General features: G+C 39.1%; 1 protein-coding gene across 2 annotated transcripts in view; it reads left to right on the top strand.

Moving 5' to 3' along the window:
* The window catches only part of LOC112566038 (phospholipase D1-like), a 33,409-nt gene extending 17,507 nt beyond the window's left edge, over positions 1-15,902 (top strand). Inside the window, exons 11-26 of one of the 2 annotated variants that reach the window (XM_025241963.1) lie at positions 4-111; positions 349-491; positions 713-806; positions 1,030-1,916; positions 2,180-2,197; positions 4,307-4,433; positions 4,748-4,839; positions 5,043-5,206; positions 6,754-6,872; positions 7,632-7,853; positions 8,262-8,359; positions 8,708-8,874; positions 9,363-9,430; positions 9,578-9,795; positions 12,220-12,340; positions 12,673-15,902. In XM_025241963.1, the coding sequence (XP_025097748.1) occupies positions 4-111; positions 349-491; positions 713-806; positions 1,030-1,916; positions 2,180-2,197; positions 4,307-4,433; positions 4,748-4,839; positions 5,043-5,206; positions 6,754-6,872; positions 7,632-7,853; positions 8,262-8,359; positions 8,708-8,874; positions 9,363-9,430; positions 9,578-9,795; positions 12,220-12,340; positions 12,673-12,897 (2,871 nt within the window). In that variant the 3' untranslated portion in view covers positions 12,898-15,902. The remainder of the gene's footprint in view (positions 1-3; positions 112-348; positions 492-712; positions 807-1,029; positions 1,917-2,179; positions 2,198-4,306; positions 4,434-4,747; positions 4,840-5,042; positions 5,207-6,753; positions 6,873-7,631; positions 7,854-8,261; positions 8,360-8,707; positions 8,875-9,362; positions 9,431-9,577; positions 9,796-12,219; positions 12,341-12,672) is intronic. The other variant, XM_025241964.1, reaches the window with a different exon arrangement.
* Positions 15,903-25,602: the final 9,700 nt, after the last annotated feature.

The raw sequence follows: 25,602 nt of genomic DNA, 5'->3' as shown, positions 1-25,602 counted from the left end.
CAGGAAGAAGGTGTCATGGTATTTATTCTGCTTTACAAGGAGGTGGAGGCAGCTCTCATGATTAAGAGTATCTACAGCAAGCAGATCTTGATGCAGCACCCGAACATCAAGGTACAGTTTACTGACCTTTTGCTTATCTTCACACATGAGACTTTAAGCAGATTCTCTTGTCTCCATATTTTTTATTTCATCTTTGAATCTTTTGTTTTAATGTGTGATTCTTTCATTTTCTGCCTTTTTTTGCATGTTTATGTGCTACTCATTTCTAAATCCTTCACTGGCACACTATATAGCCATGCTTATCACAAAATGAGAATGTTGTACAAAATTTTCTGGACTGAATGGCAGGTCCTTCGACACCCAGATCACATTCCTGGTAAAGGAGTTTTGCTGTGGGCACACCATGAGAAACTTGTTGCAGTTGATCAGCAGATTGCCTTCCTTGGTGGCATTGATCTTTGCTATGGGCGATGGGATGATGCACAGCACAGGTGAATTGTTGAGAATGAACAGTAATCATTTTTACATCAGGAGATTGTTACTACAAAAAAAAAAAGCTTTAAGTGCAAAAAAAATGACAAAGTATGTACATGTTCTGGAGAGTGGAAATAGTGTCAGATTGCATGTATGCAGTTAAATATCCTAGTCTGCATGATTTGCATTTGTCTGAACTAATCAGCTAAACCCTTTAATGCCATTTGTATGTTGACAGACTGACTGACTTGGGCTCTATCATCCTCAAAGCCCAATCCTCAGTCTCAGTTAGCACAAAAGCAGAACATTCCATTGTGACAGACATGACTGAGGTAGGTTAATGTGGTTATTTCTTGATCAATATTCATAGCATCGATTATAAGCTGTCGCTGCTCTTTGTTGCATGTTAATTACTGCAATTCATATATAATCTTGAGCTGTTCTATGTGTGGTGAGGAGGAGGTATATTGGGGAGGGGTGTATGTGTGCTTGTATATGTGTGTGTTACTGAATGGTTTGTGTTGGTAAAACATGTCATTTACTTTTTTCCACTAGATAGCAGATGAACACAAAAGTTGTGACACTCCTGTTTCCCAACGTATGCCTTCTGGGAAAACTTCTTCAAAAAAGTCTTTACAGGCAGTGGCTGATCATCACGATGTAGATGTTGTCATGCCGTTGTCACAACCACAACAGACTGAGGACTCTTCTGAAAACTTACCAACAAAGACAGAGAGAGAAACAAGTTCGCAAGCAAAGGATTCTGTTGATGTAAATGCTAAACCTTCCACAGAACATGTATTTGCCAGTGTGGTAGTGCATGAGAGAAGGCAAACAACAGATTCACATTCACAGTCCACCCAAGATGAGGATTATCAAGAGAAGGCTGCTAGTGTTACTACTGCATCTAAGGGTGATGCATCAGATGGAACAGATTCAGCATTAGGCAGCAGGTCAGCATCTGCTGATTCTAAGTCCTCAGTAGCTAGTACTGGCAAGAAACATCTTTGGGCTCGGGCTAATGGCAGACCTGACCTGAGACTGCAGATTCCTAAGCAAGGCACCTCCCAACTTGCTTTTGATTCTTTGGAAGTTGATGGAATGGACAGTTTTGATGCGAATAAGAAAATGGAACCTTCCTGTGTTTCAAATGGTACAAACTTAGAGGACACCAGACTTAGGTCCTGCAGCAGCACATCTGAAGCTTCTAAAACCTCAGATTCTGTGTTGATTGACAGAATAGAACGGGAAAAGGTAGAAAATACTTCTGCTGCAATGAATGGTGCATCAGGTCATGACACCGTGGACTTTGTAAAAGCAGCCAGGGTTATGAAAGTATTTAACAAACTGAATCACAACAAAGAGGAGCAAAATAACAACGAAGGCCATTCTGATTCTGGCCACGGAGATGCACTTCATGCTGATGGAAACCAGGCGCGAAGGTACTGCATTATTGACTGTTGTTTATTTTTTTTATTTTACCATTTAATTTCATAATTATTGTGGATGACTTAGAGATATATACTTGTGCCCTATGTTGAATAATAAACGTAACATTTGTACTTTTCTTAATTGAGAATAGGTCGTACAGAGGAGAGAAAGGTTTACAAAATATTTACTGGGCTTCCTTCAAGGTATATTGTATCGGTGTTCCTTTTCCCTTCATTATTTTAATAACTAACCAATATTAAAATCTCTGTCACAGGTTTTCAGATTCACCATGGTATAATCATCTTATTTCAACAATGTTACCTTTAGTCACTTTGCCTTGACACTTTTATATCACAGTCTGGAGGTGAAGAGCCTTAACAAAACACGTTCCATTGATACAATCATGAGGAGTAGATAAGACTTTCTGTTGATCTGAACCTTGCATTGTGTGTGTGTGTGCATGCATGCATGGCAGTTTAAAATAGAAATACCACATAAATTCAGTTAAGCTATTAAGATTCATTCAACGATTTTTTCACCAGTTCTTTGAACATTTCATTTCAATTTCTTTAAATAAAACAATTTGATTTAATTGTTAATTATTACTTAAGCTTCACAAGTTATATACCTACATACCTTAAGAAACAGATGTACATTCATGAAACATTAACAGTATAAGTTTTGTTTTGTTTTGTTTTGTTTTGTTTTGTTTTGTTTTGTTTTGTTTTGTTTTTTTCACTCAAATGTCTTTAATGTAGGTAGTGTATTCATGTATTTAATGATTTCCGATTTTTAGCCTAAACATTTTGTAAAATATTGTTTCGCTTTTTGAAAAGCATGCAGAGAGAGAAACTAAACAATAGAGTTATTGAAAATAAAGGCAACATAACCTTTCTTGCTTTAGCAAAACTGTTAGAAGATGATAAAACTATTGAACTGGATATGCAGAAATATATACAGGTGTTAAATGATGGTTACCATATAAAGTAACCTTGCACCCAGAGTCAAGCACTCCAAATCAGCAGGTGCATGGAATGGATTTACGTGCTTTGCATAATTTAAATATGCACATAGTTGGTAGACTAGCCTCCGGTGCACTGCAGTAAAGTCACCATCTCAATGCATGCAGCACGAAATTGTTGATCACAATATATTCAGACTGGATTAGCAGACCAAACAGCTATAGATACTTTAAGTTTGATAAGTATTGGATATACTTTAAGGCAAGACAGAAGTATTCCAGCTTTTAAAATGATTATTTTAAATCTTATGAGTACTGCCTGCTCAGACAGGAAGAGAGTGAAATTCAGAATTACATGAATTTAGTCTGTATGAACATTTCTTGTGGATAATTTTATAAGGACAAAAGGTACATCAGTCATCGATACATGTTTTACGAAAAATTGAATATAAAAGCTGGGCTTATGTTGATGTACAAATGATTGAGAGCAACTGTTTTGCACAAGCAAACATGTAATACAGTATATGTAATAAATGTGCACCTTGTTCAAGAAGGGGGATGGGGGGAGAGACCACAAATGCATGCAGGAAAATAAGTGCAAATATGAGATGTAGAGAAAATGCCAATGGTTGAGATTGGGAGAAAGAGAGAGATTGTAGAATGTTTTGGAGCAGACGTTCATATTCTAAATTTCTATTGACTGATTACTAAGCAATCTTGCAATCTTGTCTTTATGGTGCAAAAGACATGGCAACAAAATTATAAGTACATTGTTTTTAACCAGACTTTGTAGATGAAGGTGTCATCGAGAGAGATATATATCTTTAGTTTTTCAGCATGCTATCTTGTTCGTCTCCCTCTTTTGTAAGTTACAAATCATAAACGTTTGTCAAATGCTTGAGTTCTGACTTTCTCATGATCATAATCTGTTTTTATTTCTATTTGTTCATTTGTATGGATTATGCATACATTCTCATAAATCTTGGTAAGTGCACTGCAGTGTTAACAAAAGGTAGAAGTGTGAAATTTGTAGCTGAAATACTGATGACTAATATGTCCGTACTTTCTGTCCTCAAGCTGCTTTGGTCAGGCACATCCATATGCTTATAATCTCAGAGATTTTAGAGTATTTTAAAATTTAACAGCACTTTGTAGTGCATGCATGCTGTTTGTTTTTAGCAAAGCTCAGTAGATGAATGTGTAGTGATTTATATTTTAGCTATAATTATAGCATGCTGTTCTGTTTCTCTTTTTTTTTTTTCATAATAATTTAAAGGACAGATGAGAAGCTTCTGTCAGACTTCTGTGTTCAGATTTTCTTTTAATTGTATTAATTAAGCACAACAACTTGTCAATGTTAATCTAACTTTTTCAGATGTAAGCACACCCTTTTATTATTTCTACTTATTCGTAAATAATTATGGTCTTTTCTGTTTGAAGGCGATGGAAGTTGGTTATCAATGTTCAGAAATTTGAATCTGTTGCTCGGCATACTCAAATACCAGAAAATATTCCTGCAGAACTTTTGACTCCAAGGCCACCAAGTTCTGCGAAGGAAGCGAAACATGTAAGTTTATATATTGAAATGTCAACCACTATTAAAGTACAACATAGTCATATCAAAATTACTATGTTTCTTATAAATAAAAATATCAAAGTAATACATATATGGAATTCTTCAGTTGACATAAACTGATGTTGATGCTTTTGATTGTATTGTGAACTTGTGGCACAGGTTCATGCTGAAAGTGAGTATTGTGTGTCTGTCTGAAGACACTGCAATAAGTCTTTATCGGTAACTTGTGTTTGTATTTTGTCATGCTTTTGAATTATAAATCACAATCAAAATTATAAGCATTTTTTTTTTTAATTTCCTTGTAGTGGATACCACATTCTTTTCGTCAGAAGGTACATAACAGATTCAAGAGTGAACGTAAAAGTGACTATGAACTAAGTGGAATTGACTCCATGAAGTAAGTCATCAATTTTTGTGTGTGTTGACATGTTACTGATGGCCACTCCACATCTTATATGCATGCGCACATACAAATGCAGTTTATGTATCTGTGTAAGCATGTATGCACACATGGCTGTGCGCATACATTCTTATAGTTAGTGCATAAGTTGTTGTGGTGTGAAAAGTGTGTAACTAGCTTTTGCGCTTGTCCTTCCCAAGCAATGAACATGAAGACAAAGAGCTATGGGGGGTGATGCGTCGAACCCACAGTGAACAGGACATCTTAGAACGGGGACTTGAGGGCTCAACAAAACTGTGGATTGGCAAAGATTATGTCAACTTTATCTACAAAGACTTTGTCCAACTTCACCAGCCTTTTGAAGGTATTAAAACTAAGCCCTGACTCCAATATTTTTATAATTTATATGCCATTTTTCTATGAAAAATGGTGAGATAATTCCAGTTTGTTTATTCTTTATGCTTACACCCAGAGGTATATATAAATGGAGAAGATGTGTCCAATTTGTTTATTGACATGCTAACTCCGATATCTATGTATATAATGTGATTACTGCAACTCCTTGCTTTCTGTTTGCCCTGAATACCTTCTTCACAAATTCCAGAAAGTACAGAACTCTGCTGCATGTCTGGGGCTTAGAGCCAGGAAATGTGACACTCCTCTCCTTCATTTTCTACCCTTTCCCATCAGTTCTCGCATCTAGTGCAAACTGTCCGTGCTGTTTTAGTTTCTTTGCTGGCACCTTCCCTGATTATTTCTCTGAACTGCTCCTCCCTTACATCCCAGCTAGACAGCTCCGCTCCTCGTCTGATGATCGTCTCCTTACTCTTCCTGTCACCCAAACAACATAAGGCCACAGGATTTTCAATTATTGTGCAGCAAAACAATGGAACTCTCTCCCTTTCCATATCCGCCACCTACCCATTATTGAATCCTTTAAATGTGCACTGAAAACACACCTCTTCCATAAACATGACTCCTAACAACCTTTCCCATAATGCTAGTCCTTTTTCACACCCTTCCTTTTGCAAATCTTGCTACTCTCAGCTCTTGTTCTTGTTATTTGGTTTCTCTTTGTGTTTTCTGTATTTGATTTTATTCTTTGTGTAGTACAGTTGTTTATTCTTTTATAGCTCATATGTTATTTGTTTTTTTCCTGTCGCTGGTATGCTGTTCATGTTCTTGTTTGTAAAAGTATAGTTAAGGCTGTGACAGCAATGATAAGGCAGTGGCATGCTGTGTGATGTCAGCGAGGGAGAAGAAGGGTCGGTGATTGTAGAGATTTGAACTCAAGTGATTGGAGGTGTTTTGTTAGTTGGATTAGTAATATATATTAGTGATAACAATGAAGATGGCTGTGAGCAATGTCCAACTATATCGTTGCATCAGCTCACACTGGGATTATGTTGACATCATCAAAGGATAAAAGAGTCTTGTGTAATTTCTCTTATTAAACACATCATCATCATCATATAAAACATTCAACTTTTTCCATGTGAACAGACACGAAAATAGATAAGATTCAAACTGATCCAACTCATTACGAGATTCTAAGCAGTTTTATTTTGCCTTTGCAATCCCTGTAAGCCCCAAGAGCATACTCCTTAGGAGTGTGAGTATGCGCTTTATAAATTTTACATTTATTATTATTATTTTTATACTTATGAGAAATAAAAAAATATTTAAATAATGTACTATTTCTGCAGATAAAAAGGTTGAGAAGGAAGAATCAACCAAATTGTTTTGCACCCTCTTTAACACACCATATACATACATCCATGCACACACATACCAGTCGAAGCAATTTTGTCAAGGGATTGAGAATTGATATTGAAATGTGTATATAACCTTAAGGACCACAGACACTTTTGTGATTATTTCATTCTTATTGCTTCTGTTCACTTTTTTCAGATTTTATAGATCGAAGAAAATGCCCCAGAATGCCATGGCATGATATTGGTGCAGTAGTGTATGGGAAAGCCGCCAGAGATGTTGCAAGACATTTTATTGGTCGCTGGAATTTTACGAAGGTGTGATTATGGGAGGCAAATTTGTTTTACATTTTTGCATTAGGAGAGAAAGGCAAACATTCTTCCCTTTTCTCTTCAAGCTGTGTCATCATTTGATGCCTTTGAATCTGGCCTCAAAGCTCATCTGTTTAAGAAATAATTTTTACATAGTTCTGCCCACTCCTCAATTCACGCACTTTTATTTTTCCATGAGGTTAACTGTTTGCTAATGCTTATGCTTATTTTATCATTGACTATCAGTTCATTTGTACTCTAATGCGTGCAATGCATTGAGCTTTTATTCATGCAGAAATGCGCTCTTCAGATTCAATCATTATTATTATTAACTAGCATGTATGATGTGTATTCATACAATTTAGAGGTGAATTAGCTTGAGTGTCTTATCTTCACTGTGTTAACTTTTGTAACCTTTGACATCCAAGATTCTAGACTCTGGAATGCTGCTTAGATCAATCCAAATGCTTATAATAAATAATAGATTGCATATAGAAAGAGAGATGTCTTTTGTTGGTTGTATCAAATAATTGATGAGAGTAGCATTTATCGAAAACAGCTAATTTTAGAACTGATCCAAGTGGAATGATAAAGTGAAACTTGTTGGTTATTGTGACTGCAATCTGCTGCCATTCAAGAACTCTGTCTCTCTTATTTCTGTGTTCCTGAGAGTGCCGTAAATAAAATGAATGCTTTGTTATTTTACATTTCATGCATTCTTGGAGAACTCAAAGCAATCCTGATTTTCATTTTCATCTGTTGCAGCTGAAAAAGTATAAACGCAATGTAAACTTTCCCCTCCTGCTGCCCAAGCAGCATTCAAAGATGAATGTATCACAGGGCATCAAGGATATAACTTACCCCGTTAGATGTCAGATCCTACGCAGCATCTGTGGGTGGTCCGGTGGCATTGAGCATGTGGAGACATCAATCCATGAAGCATACGAGTTTTGCATCGAAAATGCTAAACACTACATCTACATAGAGGTGAGTGGGTGCTTGAGAAGCAGTTTGTGTGAGGATTCGCATACATTAGATTTCCTTTAAGTTCTAGATACTGGGTAGAGTAGCATAGGGTTGGTTTTTAACTTGAAAAAATACCATTTGTTTACATTAAAGAAAAGACAGACTGGTGCATATTTCTTTTGCCAGTTCACTAGCAAATATTAAGTTTGCCAACAACTTTGCTTGGTAGTTTGTTCACAAGTTTATAAAGCGCATCTTTTGTATTCTTCTACTCAGACACTCGTTATGCATGATTAGGGTCATAGTGAAGTCATCATTCTAAAAAGATGCTTCTTTAGTTTAGACTTAAAGGTGTTAAAAGAATCAGAGTATCAAAGGCTGATGGGTAATCCATTATTTATATAACACCACATGATTTATCACTTGCAGAATCAGTTCTTTATAACCCAAGTTGAAGCCAGCGACTATTCTGATGTATCAAATCACATCGGTACAGCTCTGTACAAACGTATTCTGCGAGCTCATCGGTATCCTCATTTTTAACTTATTTGTGCAGCTTTCCATGAAAGACAATCTATGGATACAAAATTCCATTCTAGCTTATAATTACTTATGAAAAGCAACGTAACTGTTGGCATGATCTAACGATATTGCAACTGAGTTAAAAACGTTTGTACAATTAAACAAGTCAGTTGTGATGATTTTGTTTTTAAAACTAACAGAAAAATAGAAACGTGTTCTTACTACAGTATTACTACAATTGTGATATTCAAGAGATTCATGAAAAATACAATCAGTGGCCATGAATTTATTCTAAACAAAATGCTGTAATGGTAGGTGAAAAAACCCAAAGCTCTAGTGGTTTATATTCCTAGGAATAAAGAAGATTTCAAGGTATACGTCATGATGCCGTTGATGCCAGCATTTGAAGGGGAGTTTGGAACACCAACTGGTGTTGCACTGCAGGCAGTAACTCATTGGAACTATGCCTCAATCTGTCGTGGAAGTAACTCCCTATTCGAAAAGTTATCCACTGGTGAAGGTAAAGTTGAGCCCTCAATAAATTAGGAATACTATAAGTAAAAGATTTTGTATTAATGTTTTTCCCTTTGTTAGTTAAGTGAAGAAGTGTACATAGAGTTCAGTTGCAAAAGGAACAATGAAAGTTGGAAATATTTCCTAATGTTTCTGTGACATAGCTAGATCACATGAACTGGCTGTAGGTCCCTGGCACTACTTGTGTAAGGTATTTCCTATATGTTCCTTCAGATATTGTGAAGGGAAAGAAGTGAGTGTTGTGACTAACTTCCAAGAATGTCAGCATTTATGACTAGTGTGCTGGAGATCTTTTTTAATTAACAGTGCCAACATTAATTTATATTCTTAACGATCCATAGTTGATTCAGTGTAGGACATGAACTCATGAGCAGATTGGAGTTAAAATTGTTTGAAAGATATTTTGTCAGATTGATTCTACCCAAGTTGTCATGACACAATCATGTTTCAGAGAAGTGTGTTATTTTTGTGTAGTGCCTGAACCAAACAAGTACATTGTGTTTTGTGGACTTCGTAAGTGGGATCAGCTCAATGGAAAACTGGTCAGTGTTTATGCACAAAGATTTGGCACATGTACACTACACATGCACTTGTGTGCACATATGCTGTTGCATGCCTATTTGCATTCACATGGACCTTTAGACTGAGTAGAGAACTTGGTCTCAAACAATATTTCTTTCTCTTTGTAGGTGACAGAGCTCATCTATGTGCACAGCAAGGTCATGATTATTGATGACAACACTGTCATCATTGGTTCTGCCAACATCAATGATCGCAGCATGCTTGGAAAGAGAGACTCGGAACTGGCTGTCATGATCGAAGATACAGTACGGGAAAGGGTTATACACAAAGGTCGTGTTCTGGAGCCTGGTCGATTTGGTTCCTCTCTCCGACACACAATTTTCAGGTAGAATAAGAGTGGAGTCTCTGTAAAAATATGCAGTTTAATGGTTGGATGGAAGTAAACTGGTGTGCTAAAAGACAAAGTGTCACATTGTGAAAATATGAAACGTTTGCCTCGAGAAACTGGTGACAATTATGGCGTAACCCAGACCACCCATATCAACATTATCCTGCAGGGAAATGTTACAATTTTCACTCATCAATCACTTAAAATCTTGCCACACAGCTTTTGAGCCCCCACCCCCTGCTCATCCCTGAACAACAGAATCAATGATGTCCAAAGCAAAGTACAACACGACAGAATTTATACAAGTGGTGTAAAATGCATACAACATGGCTCGTCTAAAAGGGGCCCCAACACCATGTTATCCATGCTTTCAGGCTACAGTGCATTTAACTTGCATTATAGCCACTCTGGCATACATATGCATGTTGTTAGCTTTGGCAATCATTGCTGTAGCTCTTATACTGAAAATTCTCCTTATGTCTTAGTCTTTTCACATTGTTACGTTTGTGATTAGGTAAGCACTATGTCTGAAGCCTACAGTCATGGCACACTAGTGACTATACTCTCATGGTGCCCTGTCAAACAGTTCATAATCACTTCCTCACTTGCTTCGCCAACGACATCAGAGAGGGATGACTGGTGACACTGATACCCAGTCCTGGGGCGTTATGTGGCTCCTCATTGACTTCTTCTTCGCCCAGCTACACTGTTATACAACACACAGTGGTACTTACCAGGCCACGTACAGCCACCAAACAAACACCACCCCAAGTGATATATTCCCAGTTCCGGTGTTATAGAATGCAGGCAAATGCCCAGACATTCTCTTTTCCTTAGAGCAGCATCTTCTTCTACAGCCTTTGTGTTGAACTTCTGCCTCTCACAGATAGCTGAAGTTTTGGTTGTATAGTTCTTGATGCTTTCATTATGACAGCTGGCAATCCTGACGTTCCATTATCACTACTGGCCCTTTTATCAAGGTTCTCTGACCCAAGTGTTCTTTCTTCCATGTCTTTTCCTTCCTGGATCACTTCTCAGTTTTGAAGGAAAGTTCAGTCATCCCTTGATCAATACTTGTTGTGGGGATCACATGGATAGACCTGACGACTTTCCTCCCTTCAGACTGTGTACTGATCTTTTGACTTCTTGTAGGACTGGTATGTCTTCAGTTTCACTGTTTCTAGTCTACTTGTTTTGAAGGATGTTGGCATCAGTCTTCAACAAGAAATTGTACAGATCTTTGCAGTATTCAGTCCATAGGTTGAGTACAGCATTGCTTTCTGTGAGAAGAAGGCCATTGCTGTCTTCAGTGACTGAGGTCTTGTGCTTAGTGAGGGTCCCTAGTATCTGGTAAGGCTTTTTGCTGTCACCTCATTCCATTCCATCCTCTATGTCCCAGCATTGGCTCTCAGTCCAGTTCTCCCTAGCTGCTTTCATCACGTCTTGATGGCACAGTCACACTTCTTTGTATTTGAAAGCTGCTTCAGGTTTTCTTGTCTTTTTTTTTTCTCTTCAGGGCCCTCCTTTGGTCACAGTGATCTGGATGTCATTCATGATCCATGGCTGTTTTTCATTCCATTGTTGCTTTAGAGCCTTCTGGGCTGTTGACAGTAGCACTTCTTCCTTGACATTGAAAGCTGAAGACATGTTGACTGTTGCCCAAGTGCTCCGTTCACCCTGACAACATGCTGAACAGTGTTTAAGAAATTCTTGTTCCGTTACTTAAACTTTATAACTAACCCATGACATACAACCAGGGATACCATTGGACAAAAACATACAACCAGGCATTTGTTAACCATCCCTCAACTAGCTAGCATGAACAGTAATGAAAACCACATTCCACTGACCAGGTCCCTGCCTCAGATGACTTTTCATGCTTGGCTGTCTCTGGCCAAAGTCTGTCTACCCTTATATAATTGCCCTCTAAAAACCTACACCCATAGAACCTAAGCCTCTGGCTGTGGATGTATGGTCATTTTTAGGCTAGATTTAATTGTCAGCAATTTTCATCGCTCTTTCCTGATTTTGGAGACTCAGTGAAGTGTAGTCAGTGCCAGGCAGTCTGGAAATGTACACGCTGCAAAAGTGTTAATACGCTGTGGGGAAACTACAGCTGTACCAAATGAAATAGGCTAATTTTTAAGTTAATTATTTTGTATGGCCTGCAAATGATGTTAAAAATATTAAAATGGCCCTTGGCAGAAAAAAGTCTCTCCACCCCTGCAGTTAGAAATAAGGTCTTTCTGTTGTTGATGCCTTTAACTAGCCAGAATAACATGCCGACAAAGTGTCGATTTCACCAGATAGTCTTGACATTTGGATTTGATCAGTAGTATGTGTAAGCACAGCTTGTTCATGTTCCCATGAGATGAAACTAATGTAACTGCCCTGCACTCATTTGCTTTTTTTTCACTTCAGAGAGCATCTTGGCCTTTCTGAGAATGACACAGAAGTAGATCTGATGGATTTGACTTCTGACTCCTTCTTCAAAGAAGTGTGGTTTAGCCAGGCAGAGAATAATACGTCAATTTTTGAGAAGGTTCTTATTTTTTACTTAAAAGTCTCTTTTACATGTCTGGAAAAAACACCTCCTTTCTGTGTAATTAAACACGTGCTAAACTGACAGTTATGCATGAAAAAGAAAAATTAATTGTGTATTTGTAGACATCTTGCATGCTTTTATTTACTTATGCAAAATACAAATATCAGTAGTAGGCATGCATTAGCAGTGGTGGTAATATGTGGTAATATGTAAACAAATATTTGGCATTTTCTTTTAAATATTAATTCAAGTGAAAAGAACTAAAAGATTCTCTCCTTGTTTGATATATATATTTGTTCATAAATTTGCATTGACTAAAAATTTTGCAGGTTTTCCGATGTCTTCCAACGGACCAAGTCCAAAATTTTCAAAAGTTGAAGCAGTACACTTCAGAAGTTAATCTTGCAACTTCTGACCCTAAAGAAGCCATGGCACAGTTGTCAAGGGTGAAAGGTCATATTGTACGTCTACCTTTAAAGTTTTTGTGTGATGAGAACTTGACCCCAAAAGTTGGTCAAAAAGAAGCCCTTTTGCCATCATACTTGTGGACCTAAACAGATCTGTTTCAGTTGAAAATTATCTTTTGTACAGCGAAGAAAATGAAAGGGAACTGCTGAAGAAAGCAGTCAGCTTTCATTGAACTTTGAGGAAATACATTCCATTTTACATTTGACACTGAAGGGTTGATGCAGTTGTGTTGTGGGCATAGTCACAAATATTTCAGTGATGGCTTCTTTTGCTTAGAAGCAGCAAAAGTCCTGAAAAGCACAAAGGTGGTTGGCATCAATTTTGTTCACTGAATGGTTGTTGAAAAGGCATAATGGTTTTTGGCAGTGACAGATATTTGAAAGGCATTCAAATCTTGATGTAAATGTATGGTGTGGACATTTGTGATCAGTGTAAATGTATGGTGTGGACATTTGTGATCAGAGCAAGAAGAAAACTTTGAGAAGTGGTTGCAGCTGCTGTATTTACAAAGTCTTCTTCACAATGGCATTGTGTTTCTAACAAAAATACTCTGCTGCTACTAAGTTTCTTGCAGTTATGTTCTGCCAGTTGGAATTTTTATGTCATAACCTTTTATTAACAGATTGTATGAACACACTAGAGAATTTTACATAACATTTTTTAAGATTTGTAGAGTTTAGTATAATGGAGTGGGGACTGTGTTGTCCGCTTAAGCATGCTGCTTTTTCTGTTAGACTTAAAACCTGATGTCTCATTTGTGAAATGTAAAGGTTATAGAAATATGTGCTTGTCAGCAACTGCTGGAAATCACTCATTTTCTTTCATACTGCTTGAGATGTCACATTGTGTGCTATGCAGGACATGTGCACAAAGTAAGGACAGTGTCACACTTACCAGCTGCTTTGAAGTTATGCTCTTCATCTTCCTTTGAATCTTGTTGAATGATTTCCAATGCAATGATGTACGCTTCCCCATTTTCATTCTGAGTGGCAGAATAAGTTATGTTTATCCTCATGTATATCCTCATGTTACCCTTAGGTTTAGGTACACATTCCAGTGATGGTTTCTCTTGATTTAGCTGAAAGATAATATAACCAGTGCACACTTTTTTTTAAAAGAATGTGGTTTTTACTTCTTTAGATTCATGTCATGCTCAGATTATATTGTAATATATACAGATCTACTTTAAGCATGCAAACAACATTTACCTTCTTTTTAAAGAAAGGGGGGTGTTGAAATTGCTGTCAGTTTGTTGTTAATTAGTTGCTTTGGTTACAAAGACAGTGCATCACTGATAAACATTTCTGTTTCAATGTTGACACAAAATGAGGTTTTCTGCTTCCTTTGCTGGTAAACTTAATTTTTTGTCAACATTTGATATAAATACCTTTTTATGGTGTTCAGAAAAAATAATGGTGTAAAGTTTGATTCAGTTATTTTGGTTGTGTATCAGACCACACACGTTTATTCCATGGATCTTAATCACGTGAAAAATACAGATCTTATGATACGAAGTGTATCAATACATTTTTGTGTTTGTACCACAGAATCTTTTATCCCTCCATACATCTACATTGGTTTGTGTATCCTTACTGTTATGTCTTGCAACTGTAGCATTATATCCATAAGGCAAAATTTGAACAGCAACATTTATGTAATCTGAATTTTAAAACATTGTCAATATCATTCAAACCAGTCTGAGATATTTTTAATCCTACCATGAGATTTTCTGTACTCAACTGCAGAGAAAATTGTATTTAGATATGCCTTAGATTTTAAAAAAAATTTTTTAAGTTCAAGATGTTTAACCTCTCATGTACATAATGTTTTAAATTGTGTTTTTGTGCTTGTGTGGGTGTATGCACATGCATACAGGTGTCACAGTAATGGCATTCACAGAAATACTTCATGTTAGCTGTTCTTCTTGAAAGTTGAAAAATTATTAATTGCAGTCATATGTCACATGTTTGAAGTGAGAAATTTGTTTTAATTGGAGGTTGAATTTTCCATGTTTCTGTCCTAAATTGTAGTAATGTTTCTCTTAAAGTTTCTCTTTGTTCGAAAAATAAAGTATTCGTTGTTTTGCTTTCAGTGTACCATTCTACTATATGTATATAATTGAGAAGTTGTACATTCTTTAAAAGTAAGCTACTCTGATTGATCTGTTATAATCTCAAACTTCCTACAATGTACGAGGAAGTAATTCTTTTAAATAACGATTTATTAAAATCTCAAACTTCCTACAATGTACAAGGAAGTAATTCTTTTGAATAGTGCTCATTAGTCTGGAAGTTCTATTTTTCTATTCAGCTTTTTCAGAAATTTGTCCGTGATAAACTTGAAAGAGTATTGTGTTGATGAAATGCATTTTAATTTCTTAAACAACTTTTCTCCCATTAAGAGGGAGTAACGAGAGATTATATGTGGAATGAGTTATGTATTTTTACCCATTTTTTTATTTTTTTGCTGATCTTCCAAGGAAATGTAAAAGTCTTGGGAGTGTGTGTGCAGCTGAGTCTCTTTTGTGTGAACTGATGCACTCAGCAAGATCACAGCTTGTCAGTGCCCTTGGAAGTTTGTGATGTTTAGTTCTTTAAGTTGTGCAAGACAAATGTCAATTTCCCTTTCAACACTTTGTGTCTCTGAGGATGGAAGTGGCTGCGTCCTGCTGCTATTACACTTGATACCATTAATATCATTGACATCATTATGACATTGGGGAGATTCAAGTATAATAGGAACAGAGCAAAGCAGAATATCGAAACTAACGTGTAATAATGAACATTTTCATTCTGTTGTAATCCAGAAATATATCTGGGACCATCAGGTACCAAAACGTTATTTAAGGCCATCATGCATTTATATTCTGACTGGAAGTACATTGTACTGTCTCTTAACAATGCAGACATATTATGATCACATATCTTGTGTAATACGGTAAAGCCTTCCGCTAAAGTCGGTGGCTAACTGAGAGGAGTGGTATTGTAGGGAAATCAACCAGTCTGCTTTCATTCCATGAGCCATCACTTCAGACATTTATACATTCTCGTTCATTTATTTGAATGTGGAAATAAAGTTCTTAAAAACCACATCATGCTGCATTCCTTTGTCCTTTTCGTTTTTGTTCGGTTGTGCTTGCTTCTTGTGCCGTGGATGCGCTTGACTGAAGAATTTATTGGGGAACTAACTCCAGACAAGAACAACTGATCAACACACGTGTGGCGTGACAAAGACAGTCTCTTAAAATTCACTGGATATTATTGAAAGCGTTTTCTGCAAAAGGTGACAATAAAAACACAATCGGTCACAAGAATCTTGCCTTTATGATACGTAATTTCTGCAAAAACACAATCTACTGATGTTCGCTGGCAAGTAAATGGCGGGGGGGGGGGGGGGTAGTAAATGTCTTAATAAGATCCTCCACATTAAAAAATAATGACGGTAAAGGGTTTTTTTAAAACTTGATTTAGGAGCAAAAAGCGTTAATGTGCCATTGTGAGATTTTGAGATTATGTTATCTGCAAACTTGATTAACGACAGGGCACAACTGCAAAGATCTGTCGGGACTTCACTGGTGTAAACAGAGAATAGTACTGGGGACAAAACACATCCTTGTGGGATTCTTGTATTAATGGCACAGTGTTCGAGAGTGTGTCTCCGCAGGTGACCCTCTGTGGTCTGTCCCGGAGAAATTCTCTCAACCACAGAGCTAGTAAGGCGTTGACCTCTAGTGCCAGGAGGTGTGATAGCAGGTATCGTTGAAATGTACTGAAGGCGGATGGAAAGTCTATGAACACGATACGAGTGCATGTACCAGTCGAGAGGGTCAAGCAGGAATCACCCACTCCTCTCTGCACACCACCCTCTCCATGTTCTTAACAAGAAAAGGGATCAAATCCACTGGTCTTGAAGTCATTCAGTTCTTTGGCATGTGACCTTTATGGAACTTGAATAATGATGGCGGTCCTCCATAGCTTAGGGAAGAATTTAAATGCCGCATTCTCATCCCCTAACACATTGCCTGGTGACAGGGAAGAACAAAGCTCTTCACATTCACGACTTAATACAAACCTTCAAACTAAAACATAATGACGAGAATGGCCTTACAAAAAAATAATTCAAGAAAAAAATCGCGTTTATGCTCAAAATTGTATATATTCTATGCGCATAACTATTTGTAAGATGTGCCGTGAGGTTCTTAGCATCTTTCTTTCCCTCCAGCTTCACCCTCATCCTACGCACGCCGACGAGTACTCGGGAACGTGATTAAAGGGAAAGAACTGGAAAATTTGTGTCGAACTGAAGAAAAGAGTTTCTTCCCTTTACTCACAGGCTAGTCTATTTCGCCTTCCTCTCTCTTGCTAACAACTATACTTTTCAAGGATGTCTCTAAACTTCAAATTTATCTAATAAAGAGGAGTTGAAATAAAAACCCTATTTGAAACTGGATCCATCGCAATATGGTTCATTATCTACAATGTGTAAATTATGAGCACCAACGCAAATCTCACGAACTTGAAAAACCTTGCAGAGGTTTCGTTGATTTTTGTTTTACTAAGCAATCAGATCACAAGATAGTCGACACTGATTGATCACAGACTGAATGTAGGTCATGTAATAATTGAATTATTTTATTACATAAGTGGAATACTTAATTATTAATTTTTTGTCATAAAATAAAGTGCTGGATCACAATTACAACAAAATATACATCACTGAATGTATCATCCATGTAGACCATTTTATAACTGACACTGATCACAATGTGTAAGTAGATTAGAGTATAATAGACATTGATTACACAGTATAACCAGCATTGCTTGATCACATCGGGTAATTAATTATATCACAGGATAACCGACAGTGTTTGATCATTTCAGGGTAGTCAATCACAGAATAACTGACCTGATGACATTCTGTGAGTATGTTACATTATAATAGACATTGTTTGATCACATCCGGCAAAGAAATCGCCCTTTAACCTGCATTGCGAGTCCCTTCCTTGTCCAGGAGAGGCGACGTTTGGAGTGGCCTGCATGTGACAGCGCATCCTGCCTCCGTTCGGCGGGTGGCAGGTATAGAGACACACCTGAGTCAACAAAAATTTCGTTAGTTCATCTACAGTTCCGTATCCGACCTAAAAAATGGTCCCATGCTCAAGCGTTTTTACTGTCCGTCACTCGCACATTCACAGCCTGTCTCAATGTAAAGAAGTATGATAAGGACACGTAATATAATGCGACCATACCTTTGTTTATACGCATAACCTGTGTAACATCACTTGTATCTACTAGGAGTCTAGCGATGGAAACAAAAGTTCAGAATAAATTTATATCTTTGTCCAATCAAGATTTTGTAAGAACACTTTTCGTGGCCTCTGGCCAGTGCAGTGGCTCAGGCCCGCATTTTGGGCGAGCGCAGCATCGCACGCACATAGGCCAGAGCGCAGCTGCGTCTACAGCACGTACAAGATGGAGAGGAGCTCGCGGGGTGATGAGGTGACTACTCGCCGCGTGGTGACCCCTACACCAACGTGCGCGCCACCACACTGAACGTGAGCGAGGGTTCCGTTTCCGCCACCATTTTGAGTCGGTACCGTACAGTTGCTTCTGGCTTTGACACCAGCATCGTCTGATTGCGATTTTCCGTGACGCCTGCAGGTGCTAGCATGTCAGCAACCGTTTTCTTCGTTGTAAGAAATATCGAAGAATAATGTTGTAGCTGATCCGATAAACAAAACCGTGGCAGTCGAGAACAGACTGTCGGACGATGAAAGGAAGTGTGGGAAAGGAAAAAATATATCATCATCATCATTTTTTTTCTCGCCACCTAGTTATAACTGTTTAAAGGTTTTGAATACTTGAGACTTGTTTAATTTACCAATGAAAGTTGTGATTATAAAGATATACATAGGACGTGCTGTTGCCGTTGGTTCGCAACTGCGTCACGAAATAACAATAAAGTAAACAATATTTGACATTAAACACGTTTTAGACATTATTAGCTGTAGTTCAGACAAAATTGGAAACAATAACGGTGTATGATAATGGAACTGATGGAAGACACACATGACAAATATAAGGGACAGAAAAATCAAGAAAATGCTCGCTTATCGCGATTTTTAGCACAAATTTTACCCTGGAATATTATATTGGTATGGCTTGACAGTTCAGCCGCATGGCGAGGCGAAAACGCGACCCCAAGTCACCCGATGCTGAACTCGACATGCGCAGTATGGACACATCCGGGACCCTAGCTGCCTCGTTAATTGCCATTGCTGTCTAATTGAAATTCAAGCCCAGAACCTCTTAACCTGACCAGACCAGCCGCTCTATATGTAGCAGTCAGCTTCTTTTGACTTACGCCTTCACAAAAGTTGACACTTTTTTCCCCCTTCCCGACATCCTCGCGTTAGCGCGACAGCCGCCTGAATCGTCAGTGAATCGCGCTCATCACAGCGAAGAAGCTTCTCTCCTCGCTTGGAGTGCGAGGGCCTGTGCCAATGAAAGCCGTTAATGCAAACAATCTTGAACGCTGCACTAAAATCAAGCCTGCTTTCTCATAAAACATGGACACCCAGCCACATTTACTCAGGCCTCTGTCGCTACTTCGAGGAGGCTAACGACGCGACCCAGTGCAAGGGAGGCCACCCTGAATTCAAAGGAAAGGGAGAGAATGACAGAAGAGCTTGTTATAGATTTAGGCAAACAAGAGAAGTGATTGAGCTCCGTGTAGAAGTGATGTTATTTGATCATCTATTCTGATATGTTTGTTAGAAATCCAACGTCCTGCAGTCTTTTTATTTTCTGTCGAGCTTTAAGGAGCTGGAAGAGGGCGGCGGCGTGCACGACAGCAAACAAACGGACTTACGTATCGCAGCAGATGCTTCTCACACCAGGTGCCGATGGGACGGCTTGTGTCGCTGAATATTAAACAGGTTTTGCGTCCTAAACTGGACAACATTTTCACAGCTGTAAATAAAAGGCTGAGAGGAAATGCATTACATTTACATGCAGCACAACTGCGTTTATCATTTTGGATGGCTGTGGCCGTTACCACTAGCCGACATTATTAAGATGGCGGTCAGCTTATTTCATGCTGGTCCACGGCTTCTCTACTCCCGCGAGCTCTTGCTCCGTCTTCGTTCATCTCCCTCTGTTACCCGGAGTTTTCGGGCGCTGCAAGTCGACATCGCACGGCTCCCTCCACTTCGCAGATCAAGAAGGAGAGGACGCAGAGGCGGTGTGAAGCGGAGACTCAAGCAGTTTCGTCTGGACGATCGACGCAGATCTCCACCTCTTCCTTCTATCCTGCTCTCCAATGTCCAGTCGATTCGTGGCAAGATTGATGAGCTTGAGGTGTGGATACACAACTTTTGATTGCACAGGGATACTTGTTTGTTGGCGTTTACAGAAACATGGCTACACGACGGTGACGCTGATCTAGACATCGCTGGCTTCTCTGGCCCGTTTAGATCTGATAGATCTGCTGCAGTTACTGGCAAGGCGCGTGGCGGCGGAGTGTGTTTCTATGTCAACAACAGGTACTGTAAAACGGTTATTCTTCGTGAAAAGATGTGTACTTGTGACCTTGAACTTCTCACAATTTCGCTTCGCCCATTTTACCTCCCGAGAGAATTCCCCCAGCTGTTTTTCACGCTTGTGTATATTCATCCCAGGGCGAATGTTTCCAATGCGTTACAGTGCATTGCAGAGGTGACTCACGATCTCGACTCGCTTTGCCCTGATGCTCCAAAATTTATTTTGGGAGATTTTAACCACTGTGATCTGACATCAGTTCTCCCTAACTACGACCAGTATGTGACATGTCATACTACACTGAGTCAGACAACACTCGACCTTGTGTACGGATCTGTACCACATTTTATTTTTGCTGGGATCACCGCGCATTGAGCGCATCTTTGTGATGCGGATACTGGCGCGCTATAAAACTACATCATCATCATCATCATCACAACTGCAAACTATTCAAGAGAACCCACGCGCCTGCTCGTGTTGTATAAACGATGTGAGCACCGTTCACTTCTTCCTGAAAACTGATTGACTATGATGTACTGCTTGCTAGTGCGCTTGTATGCGTGAGTGCGTGTGTGTATGTGTGAATTGGGGGTGAAGTGGTCGTGTTTGGGTGGTATGCCATGAAGGGTAGACGGGTGTGGATGAGTTTTCTGATTCAAAAGCTGACCGCTTCGCATTGACAAGTAAGTGAAGGGAGAATGAGACCGCACTTCAGGGAGACAAAACAGCCAGATGTCTGGCAGTCACTTTACTCCAACACCCTGCAGCTAGATGACAAGAGCCAGCTTTTTTCCCCCACCTCGAGAAAAATGAAAGCCATCATCATTATGTGTCGATAGCCGGGCCGGACAGCTACTGACCCTCTCTTTGTATAGCTCCCCAAATGTTCGGCCCTCCTCATTTGATTTGGTGGTGAACGAGTGGCACCACGACTGTTGTCATTCTTCAGTCCCAATGCCTTTGCCTCGAAAAGCGGCGATTTTTCATTGTATGAAGAGGAAGGACACTGCTTTGGCTAATTCAGGAAGCTTTTTGCTCGACCCCACACCGAGAGTTGATGGAAGATTTGGAAATATTTTCTTCAGTTAGCAACTGTCTTTAAAATGGCATCAATGCTGACAAGGTAATTACAGACATTTTCAGATGGCCTTCAAACAATAAGTCTATTGATTTACTGAATGGCTATTATTTTTTTATCTTTATTTGTTTATTGTTTCTTGTACGTTCTTTTCGTCATGAGTTCAGATGAATAGATGAGACTGGGTGTACAACTACTTACTCAGCGTGCTTTGGTCTGTCTGTGACGGGTTTCGAAAGCCGTGATAGCGATGAGATAGTTTATTAGACTTTTTTTTTCTTTTGCTTCCAGCCTTAATGCCCACACAGCAAACATTCCAGCAGGAACAAAGTCCAAAAAAAACAAAATTAATACAAGCAGTGGAGCATTAGTGTGATGTCTACAAAATATGTCATAATTAACTCGCTTTGAGGGAAAATATCATCGTAATTACAGCTCTGTTGGAAAACATCTTTAGAATCTGGAAAGTTCTGTTGCAACGGGCCCTGCCTTTAGGGTGTATTCACACGAATTTCTTTGCTTGAGGCTCGTTCACACGACTATCATTTATGTTCGTTCTTGACTTTTTTCAGCGAATAACTATATTCTGCTTTGCATAATCCTAGATAGGCTAAGAATGATATTGTAAATGAGTATCTGGTCACTTCCTCTTTTTTTCCCCATCTCATTCTCTCTCCTCTCCACACACACACATATATATCACATAAAGATCTCACACTTTCAACCTCCCACACACAGCCCCACCTCCATCCAGGTGGGACCAATGGATGAAGCTTAGATAAACTTGTATACCTCATCTATCTATCCCACTCTGTTTCTATTTATATATTATATACAATAATGTTGGTTTTTGGTCTCTCGTACTTTGGTCTCCAACAGACCTATTCCCTCTGTTGCTTTCTTTCAGTCTCTCGTTCTGTCAGTCTCTTTCACTCACTCTCACTCACTGTCAGTCTCATTGTTTCACTGTCTTGGTCTCTGTGTGTAGTCGTAGTAGTCATACGTAGCGAGATCATCCCCTCCCACACTCACACCACCACCTTCCCCCACATCGAGCGGAGCGATGTCAGGTGAATGAAGCTCAGACACCTGCTTCGTCATTTCACAACAGGAGTGAGAAATCAGGTCCCCGCCGCACGACTGCCATTTGGTAACTAAAAATTCCGATTCTGCGAAAGGTCACTCGCAACCACCGCACGCTTCCTGCTGAAGACTTGTGAAGAGAAATCCATGACCGATGGCATTAACAGAGGTGTCGTCAGGTAGAAAACTCTGAGAAACATGATCTCCATGCCTTTGCGACTTGTGATAAATTACCTCCCTTTTGGGCGTAGCTGCAGGTGAGCGCGTGGATGCGTGTGGGACGACGACACGACCTGATGGACCCTTTACACGACCTGATGGACCCTTTACACGACCTGATGGACCCTTTACACGACCTGATGGACCCTTTACACGACCTGATGGACCCTTTACTTTTCTTGCTTAACCTGTTACAACTCTTGATGATGGTTCCGTTACACCTTATGATTGACGTGGTACACCTCCTGATGGACCCTTTTCTCCTCGTGACGGACGTGTTACACCTGATGGACCCTTTATTCTTCCTGTGGGACTATTTAAGACTCCTGGTGGACGTGTTGAAACTCCTGATGGTCAATTTACGCCTCCTGATGGACCGGTTACACTTTATGATGGACCCGTTACACCCCCTGTTGGATCCGTTATACGGCCTGATTGACCTGTTACACCTCCTGATGGAGTCCTTAGAACCCCTGATTGACATGTTTGTTTACCTTATTGATCCGATACCCCTCCTGGTGGACTCGTTACACGACAGGCCAACGACCTGAATCTCTCTTTACACATCAAACTGACGATCTGGTGCATTCCTTGTTCTTCAAACTGACAACCTGATGAACCCCGTCACATGTCAAGCAGACGACCTGATTCACTATTTACACTTCAGCCCGGAGACCTGATGCATTTCTTACACGACAAGGTGAACATGAATGTTATAATACCTGTGTTTTCATTGCGCCGGTTGTGAGAAGTGTCGGACAGAAGGTTGATTTGCTGTGGCCTAACGCTGCCTAACAACAATTAATGTAGACTTATCCCTGTGGCATTACTTGCTGCTCTGCCAAATGACAATTTGCTTGTCGGCATTACGACGGTTGGTGTAACGTCACCTTAACGGCTCGTGTAACGTCACCTTCACGTCTCGGGACTAACATCCTCTGCCTAATGATATGCTGATCCAGTTCAGTCTGCCCTACTTTTGGGCAACGTGACCTTTAACTCGTCTGCACGTGTGGGTCGACATGGTGTAATTTCGTGTCACGTGACATGAAAGTCAGGGACTTCAGAGAATTCAAACAGAACATACCAGAAGTCTGAAATTTCTTCTTTTTTGTAAAATTCGTGCTTATGCAATGATATCTGTAAATATTTCTAGTCAAAGAATATCTTCAGAATTTAGGACATCGATCCGCTTTCTTGGTTTTGTGCAAAAGGCATTGAAATGTGTAAAAGTTCATTCGTCTGTCTGTCTGGCTGGCTGGATGGCTGGCTGGCAGACGAGGTAAATGTCTCTCGTCTGCCAATAAAACTCATTTTTGTCAACTTTTGTCAATCGTCAATTTTTTTTATTTTGTGTTCAGAGAGTTGAATAGAATCAAAGAAAAAGAAAATTTAATGTCATAAATCTGGAGTTAAAAGTATATGTCTTAAATTTAAAATATTATAAATAGCAATGGGCTTTACCTCCTTCTACATTTATTTTTCTCCCCCCCCCCCCGCCTCTCTTTCTTTCTCTCTCACACACACACAACACGAACAAATAAATAATTTCTTTGATGTCATGATGCATGAGATGTGTTAGACGCTTTATTGACTAGAAACACAAATAAGTTTTAATGTCAGGTTCGACATTCGACAACGCGGAACGTTGCTTCAGAACATCACTGAGGCAAAATAAAATATAAAAAAAAGTTGGCATTTTATTTTCTATGCTCAACAAATTTAGGGAACCTATTGCAGCAAGTTCAATACACCCGGGGCTGCCAAGCACACCAGAGGTCCTGTCTCCATGTGCTCGCCCACAGTCTGTATCTAACAAGAAAAACTTTACATTTTATTTTATTTTCTATAATGAACATTTTAGAAAACCTCCTGCAGCAATATCCTTTTAGTTGGACGTTTAATTTATAATTAGTGTTAGTAATTTATAATTAGTGTTTGTAATTTATAATTAGTGTTAGTAATTTATAATTAGTGTTTGTAATTTATAATTAGTGTTAGCAATTTACAGGCCTTCTGAGTGCCAAGGAAGGAGTGTGTCATCTACTGAGCAACACTTTTTAACATCGTCTAGGATTTATTCTAGCGTATTCGCTGATGTCTCCAATGAAATCGAGTCGATCCACGTGTGATTTAAAAAAAAATGAAAATTCACAACACATTCTTGTACCAAAGTAATAATTTCTGTATGTTATGCTAATCTGGCAACAGCTTTGAGTTCAGTTTCATGTTTGGCTCAAGTAAATTATGTAAGCTAAAGTTTGTTTAATCTCCTATATAAGCTAAAGTTTGTTTAATGACATATATGAGCTAAAGTTTGTTTAATGACATATATGAGCTAAAGTTTGTTTAATCTCATATGTAAACTAACGTTGATTGAATCTTTGCCGACTTCGTCTGCAAGCAAAAGGAATTTCATGCCCCGCAGGCATTCCACCATTAATGTATTGGTACCCCCATGCTTACAGACCTACAGGTATCGGGTGGATTGTGGATGATTATTCAGAATTATGATGACACATGTGGGGACAATTACGGGCTTGCTCCAACAGGTAGCTTCAAACCACAATAGCCCGACATTTATTTACTATTACTTTTCTATACCGACACTAATATTTTGTCAAGCTTGGACATCCCGATCTCCGAGACATGAGACTCGAGCTTCAAGAAACATCTGGCTGAGATGATGCTTCTCTTTGGCAGCCTACATCGAGATTACTTGTTTATGTTCCCCAGAAGATTTGTGTACATTCTACCTCATGGTCATGATTACTGGTTGCCTCCAAGACAGGAAAATAATGTTTACCTCCGCCAAGACAAAGACGCCGACATTAATGTGTCACTTCATGGACCGCCGAGACCTGACAGCGGCG

Source organism: Pomacea canaliculata, linkage group LG6 (assembly GCF_003073045.1).
Source record: "Pomacea canaliculata isolate SZHN2017 linkage group LG6, ASM307304v1, whole genome shotgun sequence".
NCBI classification, from domain to species: domain Eukaryota; kingdom Metazoa; phylum Mollusca; class Gastropoda; order Architaenioglossa; family Ampullariidae; genus Pomacea; species Pomacea canaliculata.
Note: the sequence above shows the minus strand (reverse complement) of the source record. Positions and strands in the feature narration are given on the sequence as shown.